This window comes from Acinonyx jubatus, chromosome A3 (genome assembly GCF_027475565.1).
Source record: "Acinonyx jubatus isolate Ajub_Pintada_27869175 chromosome A3, VMU_Ajub_asm_v1.0, whole genome shotgun sequence".
Classification (NCBI taxonomy): domain Eukaryota; kingdom Metazoa; phylum Chordata; class Mammalia; order Carnivora; family Felidae; genus Acinonyx; species Acinonyx jubatus.
The window spans coordinates 108,364,835-108,383,062 of NC_069388.1; the positions used below are offsets into that span (position 1 = coordinate 108,364,835).

Genomic DNA, 18,228 nt, shown 5'->3' on the forward strand with positions numbered 1-18,228 from the left:
AGGATATACATTACCTGTTTTAACATCCCTAGTCTGAAGTAAAATGTGTATTTAAAAAAAAGATTTTTCCCCCTTGCAATCAGTGCCTTTCTATATGCTTACATATTTTGTGACATATATGTAAAGGAAGCATATTTGCCTCTAAGTGCCCTATCATCCAAGGGTTCTTTCTTCAGCTGAGTTAAAAACTTTTTTTGTTTGGTCCAAACTGAGTTTTGTCTTCTTCTTCTTTTTTCTCTACTCAGGCCCAGATTGCCTTCCTTCAGGGGGAAAGAAAAGGTCAAGAAAATTTGAAGAAGGATCTTGTGAGGAGGATCAAAATGCTGGAGTATGCTCTTAAACAGGAAAGGTAATTCAGTGGGATTGAAGGCTGTGTTCTCTTTAAAGACTGGACTAATTTTTCTGTTATTCCTAAAACAAATCCAAATGTTAATATTTTATACTTTTGAATTACAAAAATAGTACCTGTAATGCACATTTACAGATGGTTGTAATATTGAATGTTATCGTGACTGTTTAATGGTCATGAACAATAAACCGATTTGTATGATTTTTTTAAAAGTTTAGCAACATTTTCCCCCTGCCCTGTCCTTTCTAAGCTTCCTGAGCTGTCATGATCCATTTCTTTATGGGATTGAACTCGTTTTTGAGTTGTAAAGGAAATTTCTCTAATGCCTTCTCCTCATCATCTGGTATTCAGTTCGGTGTATTTTCTTTGGGGAAAAAGCAGACTGGATTGAGAACTTTTTCTAGACTTTTTTGGTATTTTGTTCCTTTGCTATGAGCTATTCATATCTCTCTAGAAGTGAATCTTCTCTTTCGATGTTGCTAGTGTTTAACCTTGGTTCACAGGGAAAGGACAATAGGTCATAGATGAGAGTTTAGGAAATTTTTGTATGAATTATAAGTGTGTATGTTTTAACAGGTGGTCTTTGGCATTTTTTGTCAGCAACATGAGACAGTTTTTTTGTTTTAGGTAATTGAGTACTTGATAGGCGATACTGAAATTCTCTATTTTGCTTGTTTTGATCACATGCTTTTCTCACTTTTTTTTAAGTTGATGAATGGGCTGTTTGCAAAACTGTCATAAAATAGCATTTAACAGATAATATTTATGGATATCAAGAAATAGATTAAACTTTATTAGAACTCATTTTCACCTTTACGTGAGATCTTTAAATGGCACAAGAAATTGAAAACACGTTGACCTCTTGGTAAAAAAGAGATGATTCTTTTTTATTCCTTGAGAGGTTAATTGAAAGCTGTATTGGAGAGATGGTATGGGTGAGGAACTACTTTTAAAAGTGTGCAATTTGGGAATATTTGAGATTTTAAGCAATTTAAATTACAGGTGTCATCAAAGAGAAAGAATAATAACATTAATGGCAACTTTATTAAGTACTGTGCACCAGGCCCTGAGGTTTAAAAACTAAGTAACTTGAGTATGTAGAGTTGCAAAGTTGTAGTACAGCTGTGATTCAGATCCTGCAGGTCTGTCTGATTCTGAAGTCTGTACTCTTTACCGTCTATCATAATACAGTAGAATTAAAATATACAGGTACTCAAGTAACCAAGGATATTGCATGCGCGCGGTGTGTGTGTGTGTGTGTGTGTGAGAGAGAGAGAGAGAGAGAGAGGCCCTCCTCATTAAATGTAGTCATTGCTCTATCCATCCAACTTAAGCACTGTGCTGGAGCTGAGTATAAACAAGGTCATTGTCCTTGTCCTTAAGGGCTCAGAGTAGCAGGAAACAGACTTGTAAACCACAAAAGTGCAGTGCAGTATCATGAGTGCTATGGAAGATGTCTGTACAGGGTACAGTGGGGTCACAAAGAAGGGAGTGGTTATTTGGATCTGGAAGGTAGAAGTAAGTAGAAGTGAGGATGTAACAAGAGGAGGTGAGACTTGAACAGCAGGTGTTTGCCAGATAAGCAAGGTTCAGGAAGTAGAGAGTGTATGTTTGGCAGGGAACAAAGCAGTTTGGTGCGTTCAGAAATTTACAGTCACGGTGTATGGAGGAGGGTAAGATGTTAGTTGTGATTTGATAAGTGATGATAGATGTGGGCAAGAACCAGATCGTGGAGAGCCTAAGGAGTTCAAAATTTTATCTTACATATAATAGGAAACATTGAAGGTTTTTCAAAACCTTTTATTATAAAATTTCTCAAGCTTATAGAAGTTTCAAGAACTACATGCCCTTTACCCAGATTCACCAGTTGACATTTTGCTATATTTACTGGTATGCTCATTCTGTAGACATACTGCTTTTTTCCTGGATCATTTGCTACTTAGATGAAGACATTATACCCCTTATGCCTCTAAATACTTCCGTATATATCTTCTGCGAACAGGGACAGGGACATTCCCTTTTATAATTACAACTCATTATCAAAATTAAGGAAACTTAGTGTTGATATAGTTCTATTGTTTAATATAGCCCATATTCATATGTTCTGGTGATGATCTTTATAGCATTTTTTTCCACCAAATACCCCAGTAATGATTTTTATAGTATTTTTTTTTCCTGGTCTAGGAATGCATGTTGCATTTAGTGGTTGTGCAGTTGAAAGGAGCATGGAATAGTGTGAAGTAGATTTTAGAAAGATCACCCTGACCTCAATATGGGGATGGACTGGAAAGATCTGTTAGTAGAACCAGGAAGATTCTAATAGTCTAGGATGAGAGATTATAACATAGTAGCTGCTAGAATAGAAGAGGCATCAGCTATGAAACATTTTAAGTAGAATCCATAAAAATTGGAGATGACTGGATATAGGGGATGAGGAAGAAAGATGATTCAAGAATGATTCCCAGATTCCTGGCTTGAGTCAAAGTTTTGTTAAATTATCAAATGAATTAAAGATTAAGAAATGAGGGTTGAGGGGCGCCTGGGTGGCTCAGTCGGTTGAGCATCTGACTTCGGCTCAGGTCGTGATCTCACAGTTTGTGGGTTTGAGCCCCGCATCAGGCTCTGTGCTGACAGCTCAGAGCCTGGAGCCTGCTTTGGATTCTGTACCTCCCTCTCTGCTCCTCCCCTGCTCGTGCTCTCTTTCTTTCTCTCTCAAAAATAAATAAACATTAAAAAAAAGAAAAAAGAAGGGTTGAAAAGCAGATATGAGAGTAAGGCTCATGACTAGAGATGTATACTTGGGGCTCATTAATACTGTGGATAAAGTTGCAGGAGTAGTTGAAACAAGCAGTTGAACAAGTTCAACAAGTAGTTGAAACAAGTGTTGTGGGAAGAGAAGAATCAGCCAGAGCCACAGGAAATGGAAAAGTTTGAGGAAAAGGGAGAGGAAGAAGAACCAGCAAAGGAACAGTTGGAGAAGGAAGGAGAGAGCAGTATATTGCAAGCAAGCTAAAGAAAGTGGGAGTTTGACAATTGTAGATGCCACAACGACTCTAAGTAAGCTGTAACCTGAAAGTAGTCATCCAGGTTTGCCAGGTCAGAGCTTGTAAATGGCCTTGCCAGAAGAGCTTCAGGGAGGTAGCAGGAACACAAACCAGATCACAGGGGTTTGAGGGGTGAGAAGGTCAGATAAAGTGGAGACAGATATAGTCGCTTATTTTTTCAAGTAGTTTGACTTTGAAGAACAGAAGAGATAAAGAACTGGCTGGGTCTAGGGAAGACATTTTGTTTTCTTTCAACTAATGGAGTTCTCCTGGAAAAGATTTTGTATCTTCTGAGATTTATGGAATGATTTGAGGTTATTCCTGATACTATGGCACTATTTAAGTGTAATAAATTAAGGAGTAACAGCATTTCTTTGTGGATTAGAGTCTTAAACATTTCAGTTCTTTAACTCTGAAATTATTTTTCTAATGCCCTAACGCCAGGAAGTTTTACAGATTTTGGAGTTGTAGAACATTTCAGTTCTTTTGATTCTGAAATTATTTTGCTAATGCTTTAAGCAAAGAATTTTTAAGAAGTTTTTTTTTGAGGAAAATTTGAAGCATAAATGTAAAGAGAGTAATATCTTCTATATACACCTCCAAGCCTTAGCAGTTAATGTTCCTGTCAGTCTTGCTTCATCCTGATCTATTTTAGAACAGCAAATTCTAGACGTCTTTTAACCTGACACATTGTCATTTAACCTGACACACCTAAGTGTAAGGATCATAATTTAGAATTGCTGTGTTATTGATTTTCTAAGTAGTCCCATTTAAAAAGATCCAAAATTAAGTGAAACTGAATCTTTAACATTACAGAAAGATTACTCACCTAGCAATGAATTTATTTAAGGCATTCCCTAAAGTATAATAGAATATGCAAAATGAGCAAATGTATATCTAGTTTTTCAAGAGTACACAGTGTGTAATTCAAGATTTACCCAGGAACTTCTATACTGAAAAACCTTAAATACTATATAAAATACAATTCTGAAACATTCCATTTTTCCCTGTTTCTCTCTTACATCTGCACTACTGTAAAAACCCATATGTCCTCTTTGCCTGTAATAATTCCATATTCTAATTCATCTTCCACGTTCACAGGATTCACTTTTTGAAATACAGATTGTTCTATCCCTGCTTTAAAATATCTAGCTAATTTCCAAGTTCTTTTTTTTAAAATTTTTTTATTTTTTTTATTTGGGACTTCAAGTTCCAGATTGAATTTTGTTTTTTCCTTCCCAAGTTCTTAGTAGAACCTTTTACAGCCAGGCCCCTTTCTAGTCCTGTACACACACACACACACACACACATTTTTTTTGACCCATTGTGTATTTTTCCCCCACTTTTTCTTCTGACAGAAATACTTTTCATCAATTTATTTGTCTGACTAAAAACTACTGGTTTTTTAAGGTTTAGCTAAAATCTCTTATGTTACCTTCTTTTTGGTAGCTCTCCTTGACACCACCTTTGACAGAATTAGATAATCCCTTTTCTGAATTCCTATAACATTTGATGTAACGCATAACTCTTTTTAAAAAAAAATGTTTATTTAGTTTTGAGAGAGAGAGAGAGCGCAAGCGGGGGAGGGCAGAGAGCGAGGGAGATACAGAATCTGAAGCAGGCCCCAGGCTCTGAGCTGTCAGCACAGAGCCCCATGCGGGGCTTGAACTCACTAAGCATGAGATCATGACGTGAGCCGAAGTCAGACGATTAACCGCCTCAGCCACCCAGGCGCCCCTGATATGACTCCTAACTCTTGACACAATGTGCTGTAGTTATTTTAATCTCTGTCTCTTAGGCATCTCCTTGCTCCGCCCTAAACTGACTGTAACTGCAGGCCTTTCCCATCAGCCAGCACAGCACCGGACCTGTCACGAGAATTCAGAACCTGTCCATTGATTTAATCAAGTTATTCTGAGCATGAACATTTAAAATGTGATTTGGATGCTATGTCATATTCCTAGCACGTTATAATAGACTTTGAAACAAAAGTATAATGGGACTTCTTTAATTATTATACAATTTTTATGCTTTTTTAACCCAATAAAGGCCAGTTGGAAGGCCTAGCCACGTATCGTACGTAGAGTTCTTAGATAGGAGATCTGCTATTTATTTACAATCTGATTTAGACAAAAAGATTAGGGAACAAGAGGATTGGTAGGTAACACAGATCAAGTATTAAAACTGTAGGAAACAATATGAGTGAATTTAGCATATTGGCTTCAAAAGGAATGTTACTAAGTTGAGAAGAGTTCTGGGAGTAAATTATTTTTCAGTGAATTTAACAGTTCAGTAGAGAGACCCTGCTTTAAGGGAACACAGCCTCTGGTAAACACAACAGTTCTTTATTTATTTTGTCTAATTTTTTATGAAATGTCAGTTTATAATATGTTGTTTTTGTTACGTATATTGTAAAGAATATTTTCTATTCCCTTTTTTACATAAACTCTGTTGCAGTTTTTCCTAAGACCACTAGAATGCACTATAGTGTAGTATTTTGTGTTTGAAATGTTTTTCTATATATGTATATAAATGTACTCCGTAATATTTTGTTGATGCTTTTATTCCACCCTCAGACCAGATACTTTCAATTGCTATTTGGCTTCTAGGAGGTATTGTTATTTTGTTTCCTTGTAGATGAAAAATCTGAAACTTGACAGTTACATTAAGAACCTTATTTACTTTCTGGTAACTGTAAGTAAAGTGGCTTTAAATATCACTGTCTAATAATCAACATTATTACAAATACATTGAAATAGACTAGGAAATGTTTAATCTGGTGATGAAATCTTTGTGACTCACAGAAGCATTAGGAATAGAGAAAAACATACTCTAGTTAATTTGGAACAAAAATGTTTACTAAAATTAAAAAAAAGAAATATATGCATGTTGTTAATTAAGCAAATAATACAATTTGGTCTCCTTTATGTATCAGTTCATTGATTTCCTTTCCAAAAGGAAATCTTAGTAACTAATGGCTTATGTATTATGTATCCTTCCAGAACTCTTCTATGCATATTAAATATATATACATATATAAAGCAAATATCCTTTTTTTATTTCTAATGGGTATATATTATCACAAAACATTTTATACATATGTAAAACATATAAAGACTATTGTAAAATCTATTCATATACCCACCACCTACCTTATATAGAACATCAGCTGTTGTAATTTTCATGTTTTCTTAAGATTCCCCTCTATATAAACTTTGATTTTTCTGTTGTAACTGCAAATGAATATGAATCCAGTACTTTGCACGTTTGAGCAAATAATTTTCTTTTATATCATTTTTGAAATGATACTGAAATATTGAAACTTTAAATATTAAATATTAAAATATTGAAACTTTAAATTTAAATATTGAAATATTTAAACTTCTTTATGTTAAGTACTCAATTAGTTTTATAAAAAAGTTAACTTTCAATTTGGCTATATTATCCCTTCATTCCTTCTTCATTACTTTGGTTTTTCAAATTATTGTGTAACCTTTTTACATTGAATATTACAAATGGCCTCAATATTTTGGGGAAGCAAACCAATCAAAATATAGAAGTACACGAAGTAAGTATGGATATTTTTGTTGACCTTTACAATTTTTACCTTATCTGCATTATTTTTCTGATCTCAGATGATTAAATCTGAGATAGTGAAATCAGGTTAGCCATAAATAATTACATTTAGCTAGCTTTTAAAGGGAAATAGATAAGAATTTCTGTTTATAATTCTTCCTGATTGCTTCCTGAAAAGGCAAAGGATATCTTGACTATTAAAAAAAAATTTATTCATTCCTACTGAAATAGCTTATTCAACATGAGTGATTTGGGCTGGTTCCCCCTCCTTCCTTTGGATTGTTTACTATAATGCATACTTGGCAAATCATAATTGCCTGACAAGGCAAGGGGTATTACAGATGATTTAAAACACTTTTTGGGTATAGTTGATACACAATGGTACATTAGTTTCAGGTGTACAATATAGTAATTCACCATCTCTATATGTTATGCTATGTTCACTACATTTGTAGCTACCATGTGTCACCATACAATGGTGTTACAATATCATTGACTATATTCCCTGTGGTGTGCCTTTTATTCCTGTGACTTATTCATTCCATAACTGGAAGCCTGTATCTCCTACTCCCCTTCACTCATTTTGCCCATGCCTCCAGCCCCCTTTCCTCTGATAATCCTCAATTTGTTCTCTGTATTTATAGGTCTGAGTCTGCTTTTTGTTGTTTACTCATTTGTTTTTTAAATTTCACATAGGAGTGAAACCATATTTGTCTTTCTCAGTCTGATTTATTTCACTTAGCATAATACCCTCTAGGGTCCATCCATGTTGTTGCAAATGGCAATATCCCATCCTTTTTATGGCCGCATAATATTCCATTGTATATACATACCACTAGATGACTTTTCTTTTTAAATATGTAAATTTTGAGAAAGGTTAGTCTTCTATAGGCTTATTTCACAATCCAAACTTATCTACTGCTTTTATAGTAGAATTGTACTTTGGCGATCATCAAGAAAATTTGAATACTATAGAAATTAGAATGTTATATCGTTCATTTGTAATTATACAAAGATTTGTGGTTCTCAGTGTTATTCTATTTGTTATGAGGGCACTTGATGGTATGACAACAATAAAATAATAATAATGACAAGCACTTTTTATTACTACTTTGACACCATGGAAGGCTATGATGACTACTCCTATTACATATCCTAAAGTTAATTTAAATATATTTTAAGATGGTTTGTATTTTCTTATTTCTTTGTTAGAGCCAAATACCACAAGTTGAAATATGGGACAGAATTGAATCAGGGAGATATGAAGCCTCCAAGCTATGATTCTGGTAAGCTAATTTTAAAGGAAGTTTAAGTGATTAAAAAGAAGTTGATACCTAGTTTTTTTGTAGCAGTAATACTTATGATGGCAAGTTAATTTCTAATTATTTGCATATTAGTTATTTTTTCTGACCTCCTCATTTTTGGCACCAAACATTTAGTGTCATTTAGATTATTTTCCAACACCTTCCTTCCTTTTCCCTCTTCCCCTTTCTTCCTCCTCGTCCTCCCATGTTCTCCTTTGTTCTCCACTTACTGGAAGGACCAGAATTCATGGAGTAATGCACTGACATAACTGTGTCTTGTTGGGTTTCCCCAATGTTAATGGGAACTTTGAGATGTGCTTTTTAAAGTACATCATGCCCTTGAAATCCTGAGAGAAAGAGAAGGGATGATGGAGTTCAGAGACTTCTCAAATACAGAGAATTCCTAATCTCCTCAACCTCATCCCTCAGCTGCAGGTGCAAGATTGTTTTTGGACTCTCTTACGCATGGGAGTTTTCTGCAGCCAGACCATCTTTTAACAGCTAAAACTTTTATTATCTTTTTGTGTTATTTCTTCTTTTTTCTTTTCCTGTCTTTTCATCCCTACAAAAATAGCACTTTGTAAGCAATCAGATATTAAGGAATATAGATGTAAATGACACATTAGTAGGTATAAGGGATAGTAAGAAAAGTTGTTCAAAAGTTACCATGTTTCAAATGAGAATGTTTTGACATAATTTCAGATTAAATTTCAAGATCAAATATCTGAAGATCTCAATTATTGTTTATATCATTTGCTGAAATACATGCCTTGGGCTAGGTGCTTTGTGTATATTAGCTTCAGATAGTTACTCATAAAATAGTTACTCGTAAAGATGACATGGCTCTAATTTTACCTAAGTGAAATTTGAACCCCGAGAAGTGGAGAAACTTGTACAAGGTCACACAACTATTAAGTAATGGGAATATGGATCTGAGCCGTGGTCTGTTGACTCAAAAATTCACATATATATTTTTTAAGTTTATTTATTTAATGTATGTAATCTTTATACCCAGCATGGGGCTTGAACTCATGACCCCAAGGTCAAGAGTTGCATGTTTTTTCCGCTGAGACAGTCAGGTGCCCCATATGTATAGAATCCAAAATTCATATTAGTCCTATTTTACTACACTGCTTTTTTTTGTTTGTTTATTTTGAGAGAGAGAGAGAGAGAGAGAGAGAGAGAGAGCGAGCGAGCATGAGCAGGGGAGGGACAAAGAGAGAGATAATCCCAAGCAGGCTCTGCACTGTCAGTGCAGAGGCTGATGTGGGGCTTGAACTCATGAACCGTTTGATCACGACCTGAGTCGAAATCAAGAGTCTGATGCTTAACCACTGAGCCACCCAGGTGCCCCAACCACACTGCTCGTATATTTGACAATGTATGAAAAAAAATTTACAAAAGTAAGTTCTGAACGTGCCACTGATTTTATAATTGAATTCAGTGTACGCATTTCCACAGCTGAATATTGAGTCCTTGAGATTTAGAGTGGTACCAGTTGATCATTGGCTCGTTTTTTTTGCTTTGTTTTTTTAAATTGTTCTGTCTTAACTCTGGTGTCTCTTCTTTTGACTTGAGATACACTTAAATTAATTTTGTTTTCTTTTTTTAAATGTAGGCTATTTGTCAAAGGCTGTCCTAAAAGTTACCTTCTCTGATTCACAGAAGGGATACAATCAGTACTTTTATATAAAGTAGTTTATTTCCTAAGTTTTCAATACTAATTTAGGAGTAAACTTTTAATTTAGTTAATGTTTTCAATATTAATTTAGGAGTAAACTTGCACCTAGTAAAGGTCTAGTTGCAATATATACATGTTTATAAGTAAACAAGTGGCTCTAGAAGAAGTTTGACTTTTATGCGTGTAAGTTCTTAACTCTGCCCTGACACTTTAAATACCTGTGGTATTAATCTTTCTGAGATTGTTCTGTTCCTTATCTGAAACTGGGAAAAATAGAGGAAATAGTTCCTAACTTTCAGGTTTATTTTCTTAGTATACAACACATAGTACCAAGGGTGATTTCATCTACTGATCTTTCAAACTATTTATTTACAAATATTAAATATGTAGTGCTTGTCAGACCTAGCACCAGATTCAGTGAATGAGATAACAGTGCCTTACTGGATTTTTACAGGGGAGATAAGAAAAAAGTGATTGCAATAAAATGACCTGTATAATGGGGAAGGTAATAGGTGTTAAGAAGCACAATAGCAGGGGAACCAAGTCTAGGCTTAAGCAGTCAAGAAAGGCTTTTTTGCAGGAAATGAACAGTTAGCGTCTGAAGGACAAGTAAGAACTGGCCAGGGAAAGTGAACTTACTAAATTATTGTTGAATGAGAGGTAAGAGAAAGACAGAGGGAAGATATATGGCACATTTGAGAAATAAAATAACCGGCTAGTAGAGGAAGGCCGGGGAAGGAGTGTTTCTAGATGCAGCTAGAGAGTTAACCAGAGGGGCAGATGGTAAAGTATGTTACACGTGTCTCGTAAAATATGTTAAGGATTCTCATTTTATCCTAAGAGTTTTGAGAAGGCATTTGAAGGATCTTAACTCTCGTGATCAGATTTTCTCTTATACCCCATGGGCGGCAGGTGTAGCAGGCATATGAGAGAGGATCTGGATGGGTGATGGGACACACCTGGCTGAGTGTGGAAAGCTGCCTTCGCAGGGCACTGACAGTGGAGATGAAGAGGGTGGGTGTGTTCAGGAAGTACTTAGGAAGTAAAATCTGCAGGAATTCGTTCTTGTTTCTACGTAAGGGATGACAAACAGGGACACTCAAAACTCAAAGATGGCCCCCACACTGCCAGTTTTGCAAACTGGTTCAGATGTAGATTTGGAAAATGATGGGTTCACTCTTGGATTTATTTGTCAGGCAGTCAAGTGAAGCTGGCTGGTAGACAGCTGGCTGTGTGGGTCTGAAGCTCCAGCCAGAGGTCTGGGTTGGATATGTAGATTTGAGAGGCCTCAGCATGTAGTACCGAGGGCACTCAGGTCGCTGGAGAGGAAGAACTCACCCAGGGACTTAATGCACAGTAAGAGGAGGACCAGGATCTCTAATACAAAACTGGTAGAAGAGTAGAAAGCCGGAAAGGAAACTGATAAGAATTATCTTAATGGTGGGAAGGAAACCAGGAGAAGGGAGGGATTCCACAGGAAAGGACTCTACAGCACCGTGAGTAATGGCCAGAGGTTCTGAAGAGTAGCCTTAAGATTTAGCGATACATGGGTCATTATTTTGGGCAGTTTTAGGAGAAGGGTGAGGGCAGAAACAAAGACATGAATGGAAAATGAAGACTCCGTGTAGTCATCTTTCAGGAAGTTTAGATTGTGAAGGTGAAGAACAGGGACAGCTGAAAGGATCCATGGGGTCAAGGAAAGTGTGTGTGTGTGTGTGTGTGTGTGTGTGTGTGTGTGTGTGTGTGTGTGTGTGTGTGTGTGTGTACATGCGTGCAAGTGTTTCTTAGAAGAGGAGCAAATAAAAAGGAAAGAGAAGAGGTATTTAAAATAGGAAGGTATCTGAAGAAGTGATAGGGACTGGATTCTGAATTAGCTGGACAATGCTGGGAGGAGTGTGTCTTTTATTGTTCCCAAAAACGAATGTAGAAGTTAGGTGTTGGGTTTGTGAGTTTGGGTTTCAGTTTGGTGGTGGGTATTTAATATGATAGCTTTATGTGTAAGACTGGATTATCTGCTAAGAGTGTATGACAGGTTTAAGAAAAGTAGAGAAGGTTTAACATAATAGTGAGGAGGACAAACTGATAACAAATAGTAGGATTGAGAAAAGCTAAGGGTCCAGTCAAGGTGTGTGATCATGAGTTTATATAGAAGCATTGGTTTACACCCTTGACAGCTTGGGTGGAAGTTAAGTAGGATGAAAATAGTTAATAATGGAATTCATTGAATTTATGGAGAGACAAAAGGAAGGAGTAACTTGAGGATATTGGCTAAAGAACAGTTGCAGTGATAGACCGTGAACTAAAACTAGGGAGGGAAGGAAGTGAAGACAAAAAGGAGGCTAATGGGTAAAAGTAAGGGGATGGGCTGTTGTCTGGAGCAGGCCAGCACACTGGTGTCCCGTAAAGGGCCAAGTAGTAATGTTTGGGCTTTTTAGGCCATATGTTACCTGTTGCAGCTACTGAGCTCTGACATCCTAACATGAAAGTAGCCACAACACAGAAATGAATGAGTGCAGCGGGCCACGTTTGACCTGCAGGCTGTAATTTGCTGGCCCCTGATCTGAGGTCCCAGCTAAATGAAAGAACTAGTGAGGTGGGAGTATGAGCCTGAAGGATATGCTCAGAGAGTGAGTTTGCATCTGTGTCTGTTCTTCATAATGACAGGATCTGAGGTCTGACAGCTAGAGAGGGTGGTGGTTGTGGGGAGGCTAAGGTGGATCACCCACACGAATGTTAACTGCTCAAGATGATGTAAACGTTTGGTTGCAGAGGAAGCATGTAAGCCTGGTTCTGAGCATTATCGAGGGATTCGTAGGTGACAGTGATGAGGACAGTGACGAGGAGAGGGTCGAAGGTGGTGTGTTCACCACAGGGTAAACTTTAAAGAAGCAGGAATTTTCCTAGTGCTTGATCTTTTATCCATTTACACTACTTTTGTTTAAACTGATAATCCAGACATTTTCTGAAACATTTTTCACTGTAAAATTCGTTTCCTTTCTGCCTTTTTTTTTTTTTTCCTGTTTTGTTCTATTTCCAAACCTTCACATTTCTGTTTTAGGAGAATATTACCCCAGATTATGTTAATCTTATTTATCTTTCCATAGTTCAGTTTCTTCTATTTAATATTAGAAGGCAGGTACTTATTAAAAAATAGAATATTTTTATCCAGAGTGACAGATTCTACCTTTTCATCACGATGTTTAAGACCATTTACATTTCACGTGACTATCGATATGGTTAGATTTAAAGTTCCCACCTTGGCTGTTTGTTTTGTTTGTTCAGTCTGTTCTTTGCTCCCTTTTCCTTTTAGATTTCTTTTGGATTCATCTAGTTTTTGTTGTTTTTTGTTTTTTTTTTTTTACGGTTCTATTTTCTCTCTTGCTTACTTATTAGCTATAACTCTTTGCTGGTTTGGTGGTTGCTTTAGGGTTATAGTATACTTCTTTTTTTTTTTTTTTAAATCGCCATCTATCTTTGAGTGACAGTATACCACTTCTGCTGTAGCATGAGAACCCACGTATTTCCATTTCTCTCTTTGGTAGTTCTCACATATTTTCTTGTATTATATTATAAGTCACACACTACATTCATTATTTGTTGAAACAATCAATTCTCTTTTAAAGGGATTTTTAAATAATACAAAAAGTATACATTTCTAGTGCTCCTCATTCCTTTGTGGGGATCCATATTTTCTGGCATCATATTCCATCTGCCTCAAGGGCTTTTATGTATCCTGTAGTATGGGCTGTTGCCGATGACTTCTTCCAGCCTTTGTGTGTCTGAAACATCTTTATTTTGCTTGCTTGCATTGTTTCTGATGAGATACCTTCTATCAAACTTACCTTTATTCCTCTGTATGTAGAATGTGACCTTTTTCTCTGGCTGCTTTGAAGAGTTTTCATTTGATCATTGGTTTTAAGCAATTTCATTATGATGTGCTATGGTATAGTTCCCAGGTTCTCTCCCCCCCCCCCCCCCCATTATATTTCTGTGCTTGGGATTTGTGGAGTTTCTTGGATCTGTGGGTTTATAGTTTTCATGAAACTTGGAACTTTTCACCCATCATTTCTTCAGATACTGTTTTTTGTTCTCCCTCCCTATGCTGTGATCTAGAAACGCTGTCCAGGCAGCGGGAATAATCACAGGGCTCACCGTGCTTCTCTTCTCTCAGGGATCATCTTCCTCTGTTGCCTGATGTCCAGTGTCTTAACCATGATTTCATCTATTTTGTTTTGTACTTGTTACAAGCAGGAGGGTAAATTGGGTCCCTCTTCTCCAACTGCACTGGAAGTACGACTCAAGTACTTTTAATATTACCAAGCAATTCAACTCTTACCACTTTAGATAAAATCCTCACTTTTTTTGATGTCATTTTTTTTAAACTTGGTAAGGTAAGAGTGAATCTGATAGTTGATTGAGAGAACTGTGAGTTTTAACTTGGATAAAGAACGGTGGGAAAAATTAGGTTCACATGTACAGAAGTTTTATTTTAATCCAAGACTTTAAAAAAAAATACGTTACCCAGGGAGTCAAATTTTATATCAGTATACAAATATACTTTTTTTTTTTAAAGAGGGTGAAGATGCATTCTTATTTGATTTGGCTTAATTTATTTTTTATTAAGATATAATTTACATAAGCAAAATTTGCCTTTTTTAGTGTTTTCACAAACATATATGGTCTTGTTCCTACTACCCTTCTTCCCCACTCTAATCCCTGAGCAGCCTCTAATCTGTTTTATGTTCCTGTAGTTTTGCCTTTTCCAGAAACTCATATGAATTCCAGGATCATACAGAATAAATATAGCCTTTTGATTCTAGCTTTTCTCACTTAGCACAATGCATTTGAGATTCATTCGTGTTGGTGTGTTCATTCCTTGTTGAGTAGTATTCCAATGAGTGCATGTGTCACACTTTGGTAATAACATCATGAGCTGCCAAAGTAGGCAAAGACAGTTGAGTATATCTGAGGATAGTATAGAAAGAATTCGGGCCATTACTGATGGGAAATTAAATGATCTCAAAAGTTCTTTCACATCTGAAATTTTTAGTCTTTTGAAATGCCAATGCACATGTTCTCACTTGGCAGGTATAGGTTACTTACTTCACTTAAAAAGGGGATATATTTAGAACATACCATAGTGTATTCCTGAATTTGTGGAACCATTTGTGAACCATAGTTCCTGAATTTGTGAGTCAATGGAAGCAGATGTGTTGTTTTTCCTTAATATTGGGACATCATTTTGCCCTCTTTTTTTTTTTTTTTTTAAAGTATACCCTCTGAAGTCATCCTATCCCAAAGTACTCTTATCTTTTTAAGGTATCTTAATCCCTCCCACCCCCCACTGTACTGCTATTTCTTTGGTATATCACAGAGCTTGGCCTAACTATTTTAGGAGAAAAATGAAAATGGAAGACCAAATTCTCATTTACTTATTTCTTTAATTTCTTCTCACTGTAGTGAGAGCATGTAGAGGGAAACAGAACTCTGGAGTCACGTGTCATTTCAGCACCTTACAACTGTGTTTCTAACTTGGGAATCTTACAGTTAACTTGTAAAACTCATCTTGCTCATCTTTAAAATGGGGATTTGGGGTTGTAAAGATTAAAAAAGATAACATGTGTTTTTAACATAGCATCTGGAACATAGTAAATGCTTAACATGAAAATCCTAAAACAAATTTTCCCAATCTCTCTTATATCTCCACTTGAATAAAACCCTGTAAGAGATCACAGTTTCTTGCAGTTTGATCAAGGGTTGATGAAAAGTGTGAATTTTTTTTTTTTTTTGTATTTTTAAAGTTGAGTCAGAGTATAGTTTGGAAATTCTGTAGTCCAGATTTATCACAGAGAGGGCTCTTTTCATTTTACTATCTTAAAAGGGTTCAGCGTCTACCAAATGATGAATTAAAGCTTTACAGGGCTTAGGTGGTTTTCATTCAAGGAATGTCTTCAAAAGAATACTTGAGGTTTTTACTTAATAACTAGTGAAGGAAATAGATGTGGATTGAAATTATTTCTTACCTATATCTACTCTTTACCAGACTGGCTTTTCGGTCATCATTCCTGAGTACTTTGTTCTAGTTCTGATGTGGTGCTCCGTAATACTTTCATTGGGCTCCTATTGTATGACTTGATTTGTGTCAGTCTTTGTCCTGGAGGAAAATTCTTAGGCTACTAGAGATTGGGAAAATGTCGTTATTTTAGTTCTGCTACTCTCAGGGGAATCTAGTAGCTATAATGAATTTATATTTTGTTATGGAAATTAGATTTAAAAAACAGAATTTACATTGTCCTAAAACATACCTTACAGGGTAGTTTTGCATATTCTGATCTAATAAATTTTTATTGGACATATTTTATGAATTGAGATACTCTCTAATGTACAAAGCAAGGCATTTTTATTATGATTTAATGTTTTCCAGATGAAGGTAATGAAACAGAGGTACAGCCACAACAAAACAGCCAGTTAATGTGGAAACAAGGTCGACAACTACTCAGACAGTAAGTATCCTGTGGTTAAACAAAGAGAAGTATATTTCATCAGGGTACACGTATATATATCTATATATCTATATATGTATCTATAGATATATCTATATATAGATATATATAGATATATACATATATATTTTTTTTGCATTTGCAACTCAGTACAATAATATTATCTCTTTTATTGTTAGACTGCTGGTATGAAAAAACTTAATTGAATTACTGTTCCTTTTTCATATTACACATTTTCCCCCTGTGGTAGAATTCATTTTTTATTAAATATTAACAAGAATTACCAAGAATAAATTCTTTTATTTTATAATTTTAGCTTTATCAAAGAGTATATCTAATACGTGTTTATTTATTTATTTTGAGGGGGGTTGGGGAGGGGCAGAGAGAGAGGGAGAATCCCAAGCAGGCTCCACACTGGGAGCAGAGCCTGACCTGGGGCTTAATTCCACAAACCGTGAGATCATGACCTGAGCCAAAATCGAGTTGGATGCTTAACCGAGTGAGCCACCCAGGCATCCCTCAGAGATTAATTTTAAGCTTCTAAATTTTAATATATGCTTATGTTTACATTTTAAAGAATTCTGTATTCCTAAAGTTATTTTTGCATCTTTTGTACATGAATATACGTGTGTCCTAATAGAAGTCTAATCAATATTAAGATGTAAAATTTTGGGTTATGTTTTTTAAACTTTCTATTTTAAATAAATTGAAGAACTTCTTTAATTTTCCCAATTTGCAGATATTGCACTAACATGTACTTTCTCCTATAAAATGTGTTTTGAGACTATAAAGAGGAAACAAAGCTGGAATGAGGTTCAGATGTCAGGTGGTAGGCTATAACCCACTTTACCAGCTCACTGCCTGGTTTTTGCATATCACATTTGAAATTGGTATTCTAATTTGTGCTTGAGTAAAATGAAATTTACTACCTGTTTTGGATTTTGGGGTTTCCTGTGAATAGTCTACATCTATGGTTTCCAGAGTGGATTTGTGCCAGCCATTCCTTTTGACTAATGGCAGGGAGAATATTAAAATGTGTCCTTTTATGTATTTGTTATCTATTCAAAGTTAAAGAAAATGAGAATTCACTAATATTTAATAAGTGGTTTTCACTGGTGCCCTCACTTTGGTCTTAAATATGATTATGAATTTTTCTTTTTATAAATGAGTGTTCTTAAAGTGATGATTTTTTAAATGAGAAGTGGTTATCATAGTGAGCAATCTGAGAGAGAATTTTCAAAAACTTTTAAAAGATTCACAATCTGCCCCCTCAAAGAAAAGGTGACATTCTATCAATGAATAAAGAGGTTTTCTTTAGTAAAGCCAATTTACCTATGGAAAGAGCAGTTTTTAAAACAGTTACTTGTAATGTGATTTTGTTGACAAAGATAGGTATGTATCAAATGTTAAAAACAGAAAAATATAACACCTTTGTATTGGTTTGTAAGAACAACTAATTAAATTCAGGAAAGTTAAACATTTATTCAGATTTTAATCAAAACCTTTTTTTTTTTAAGTTTATTTTATTTTATTTTGTTTATTTTTTCAACGTTTATTTATTTTTGGGACAGAGAGAGACAGAGCATGAATGGGGGAGGGGCAGAGAGAGAGGGAGACACAGAATCAGAAACAGGCTCCAGGCTCTGAGCCATCAGCCCAGAGCCCGACGCGGGGCTCGAACCCACGGACCGCGAGGTCGTGACCTGGCTGAAGTCGGACGCTTAACCGACTGCACCACCCAGGCGCCCCTAGTTTATTTTATTTTAAAAGA

General features: G+C 35.7%; 1 protein-coding gene across 3 annotated transcripts in view; it reads left to right on the forward strand.

Moving 5' to 3' along the window:
- Positions 1–18,228, forward strand: part of STRN (striatin) — a 92,799-nt gene that overhangs the window by 30,295 nt on the left and 44,276 nt on the right. For 2 of the 3 annotated variants that reach the window (XM_027033550.2, XM_027033552.2), the window contains exons 2-4: positions 246–349; positions 8,182–8,255; positions 16,379–16,457. In XM_027033550.2, the coding sequence (XP_026889351.1) occupies positions 246–349; positions 8,182–8,255; positions 16,379–16,457 (257 nt within the window). The remainder of the gene's footprint in view (positions 1–245; positions 350–8,181; positions 8,256–16,378; positions 16,458–18,228) is intronic. The other variant, XM_053201031.1, reaches the window with a different exon arrangement.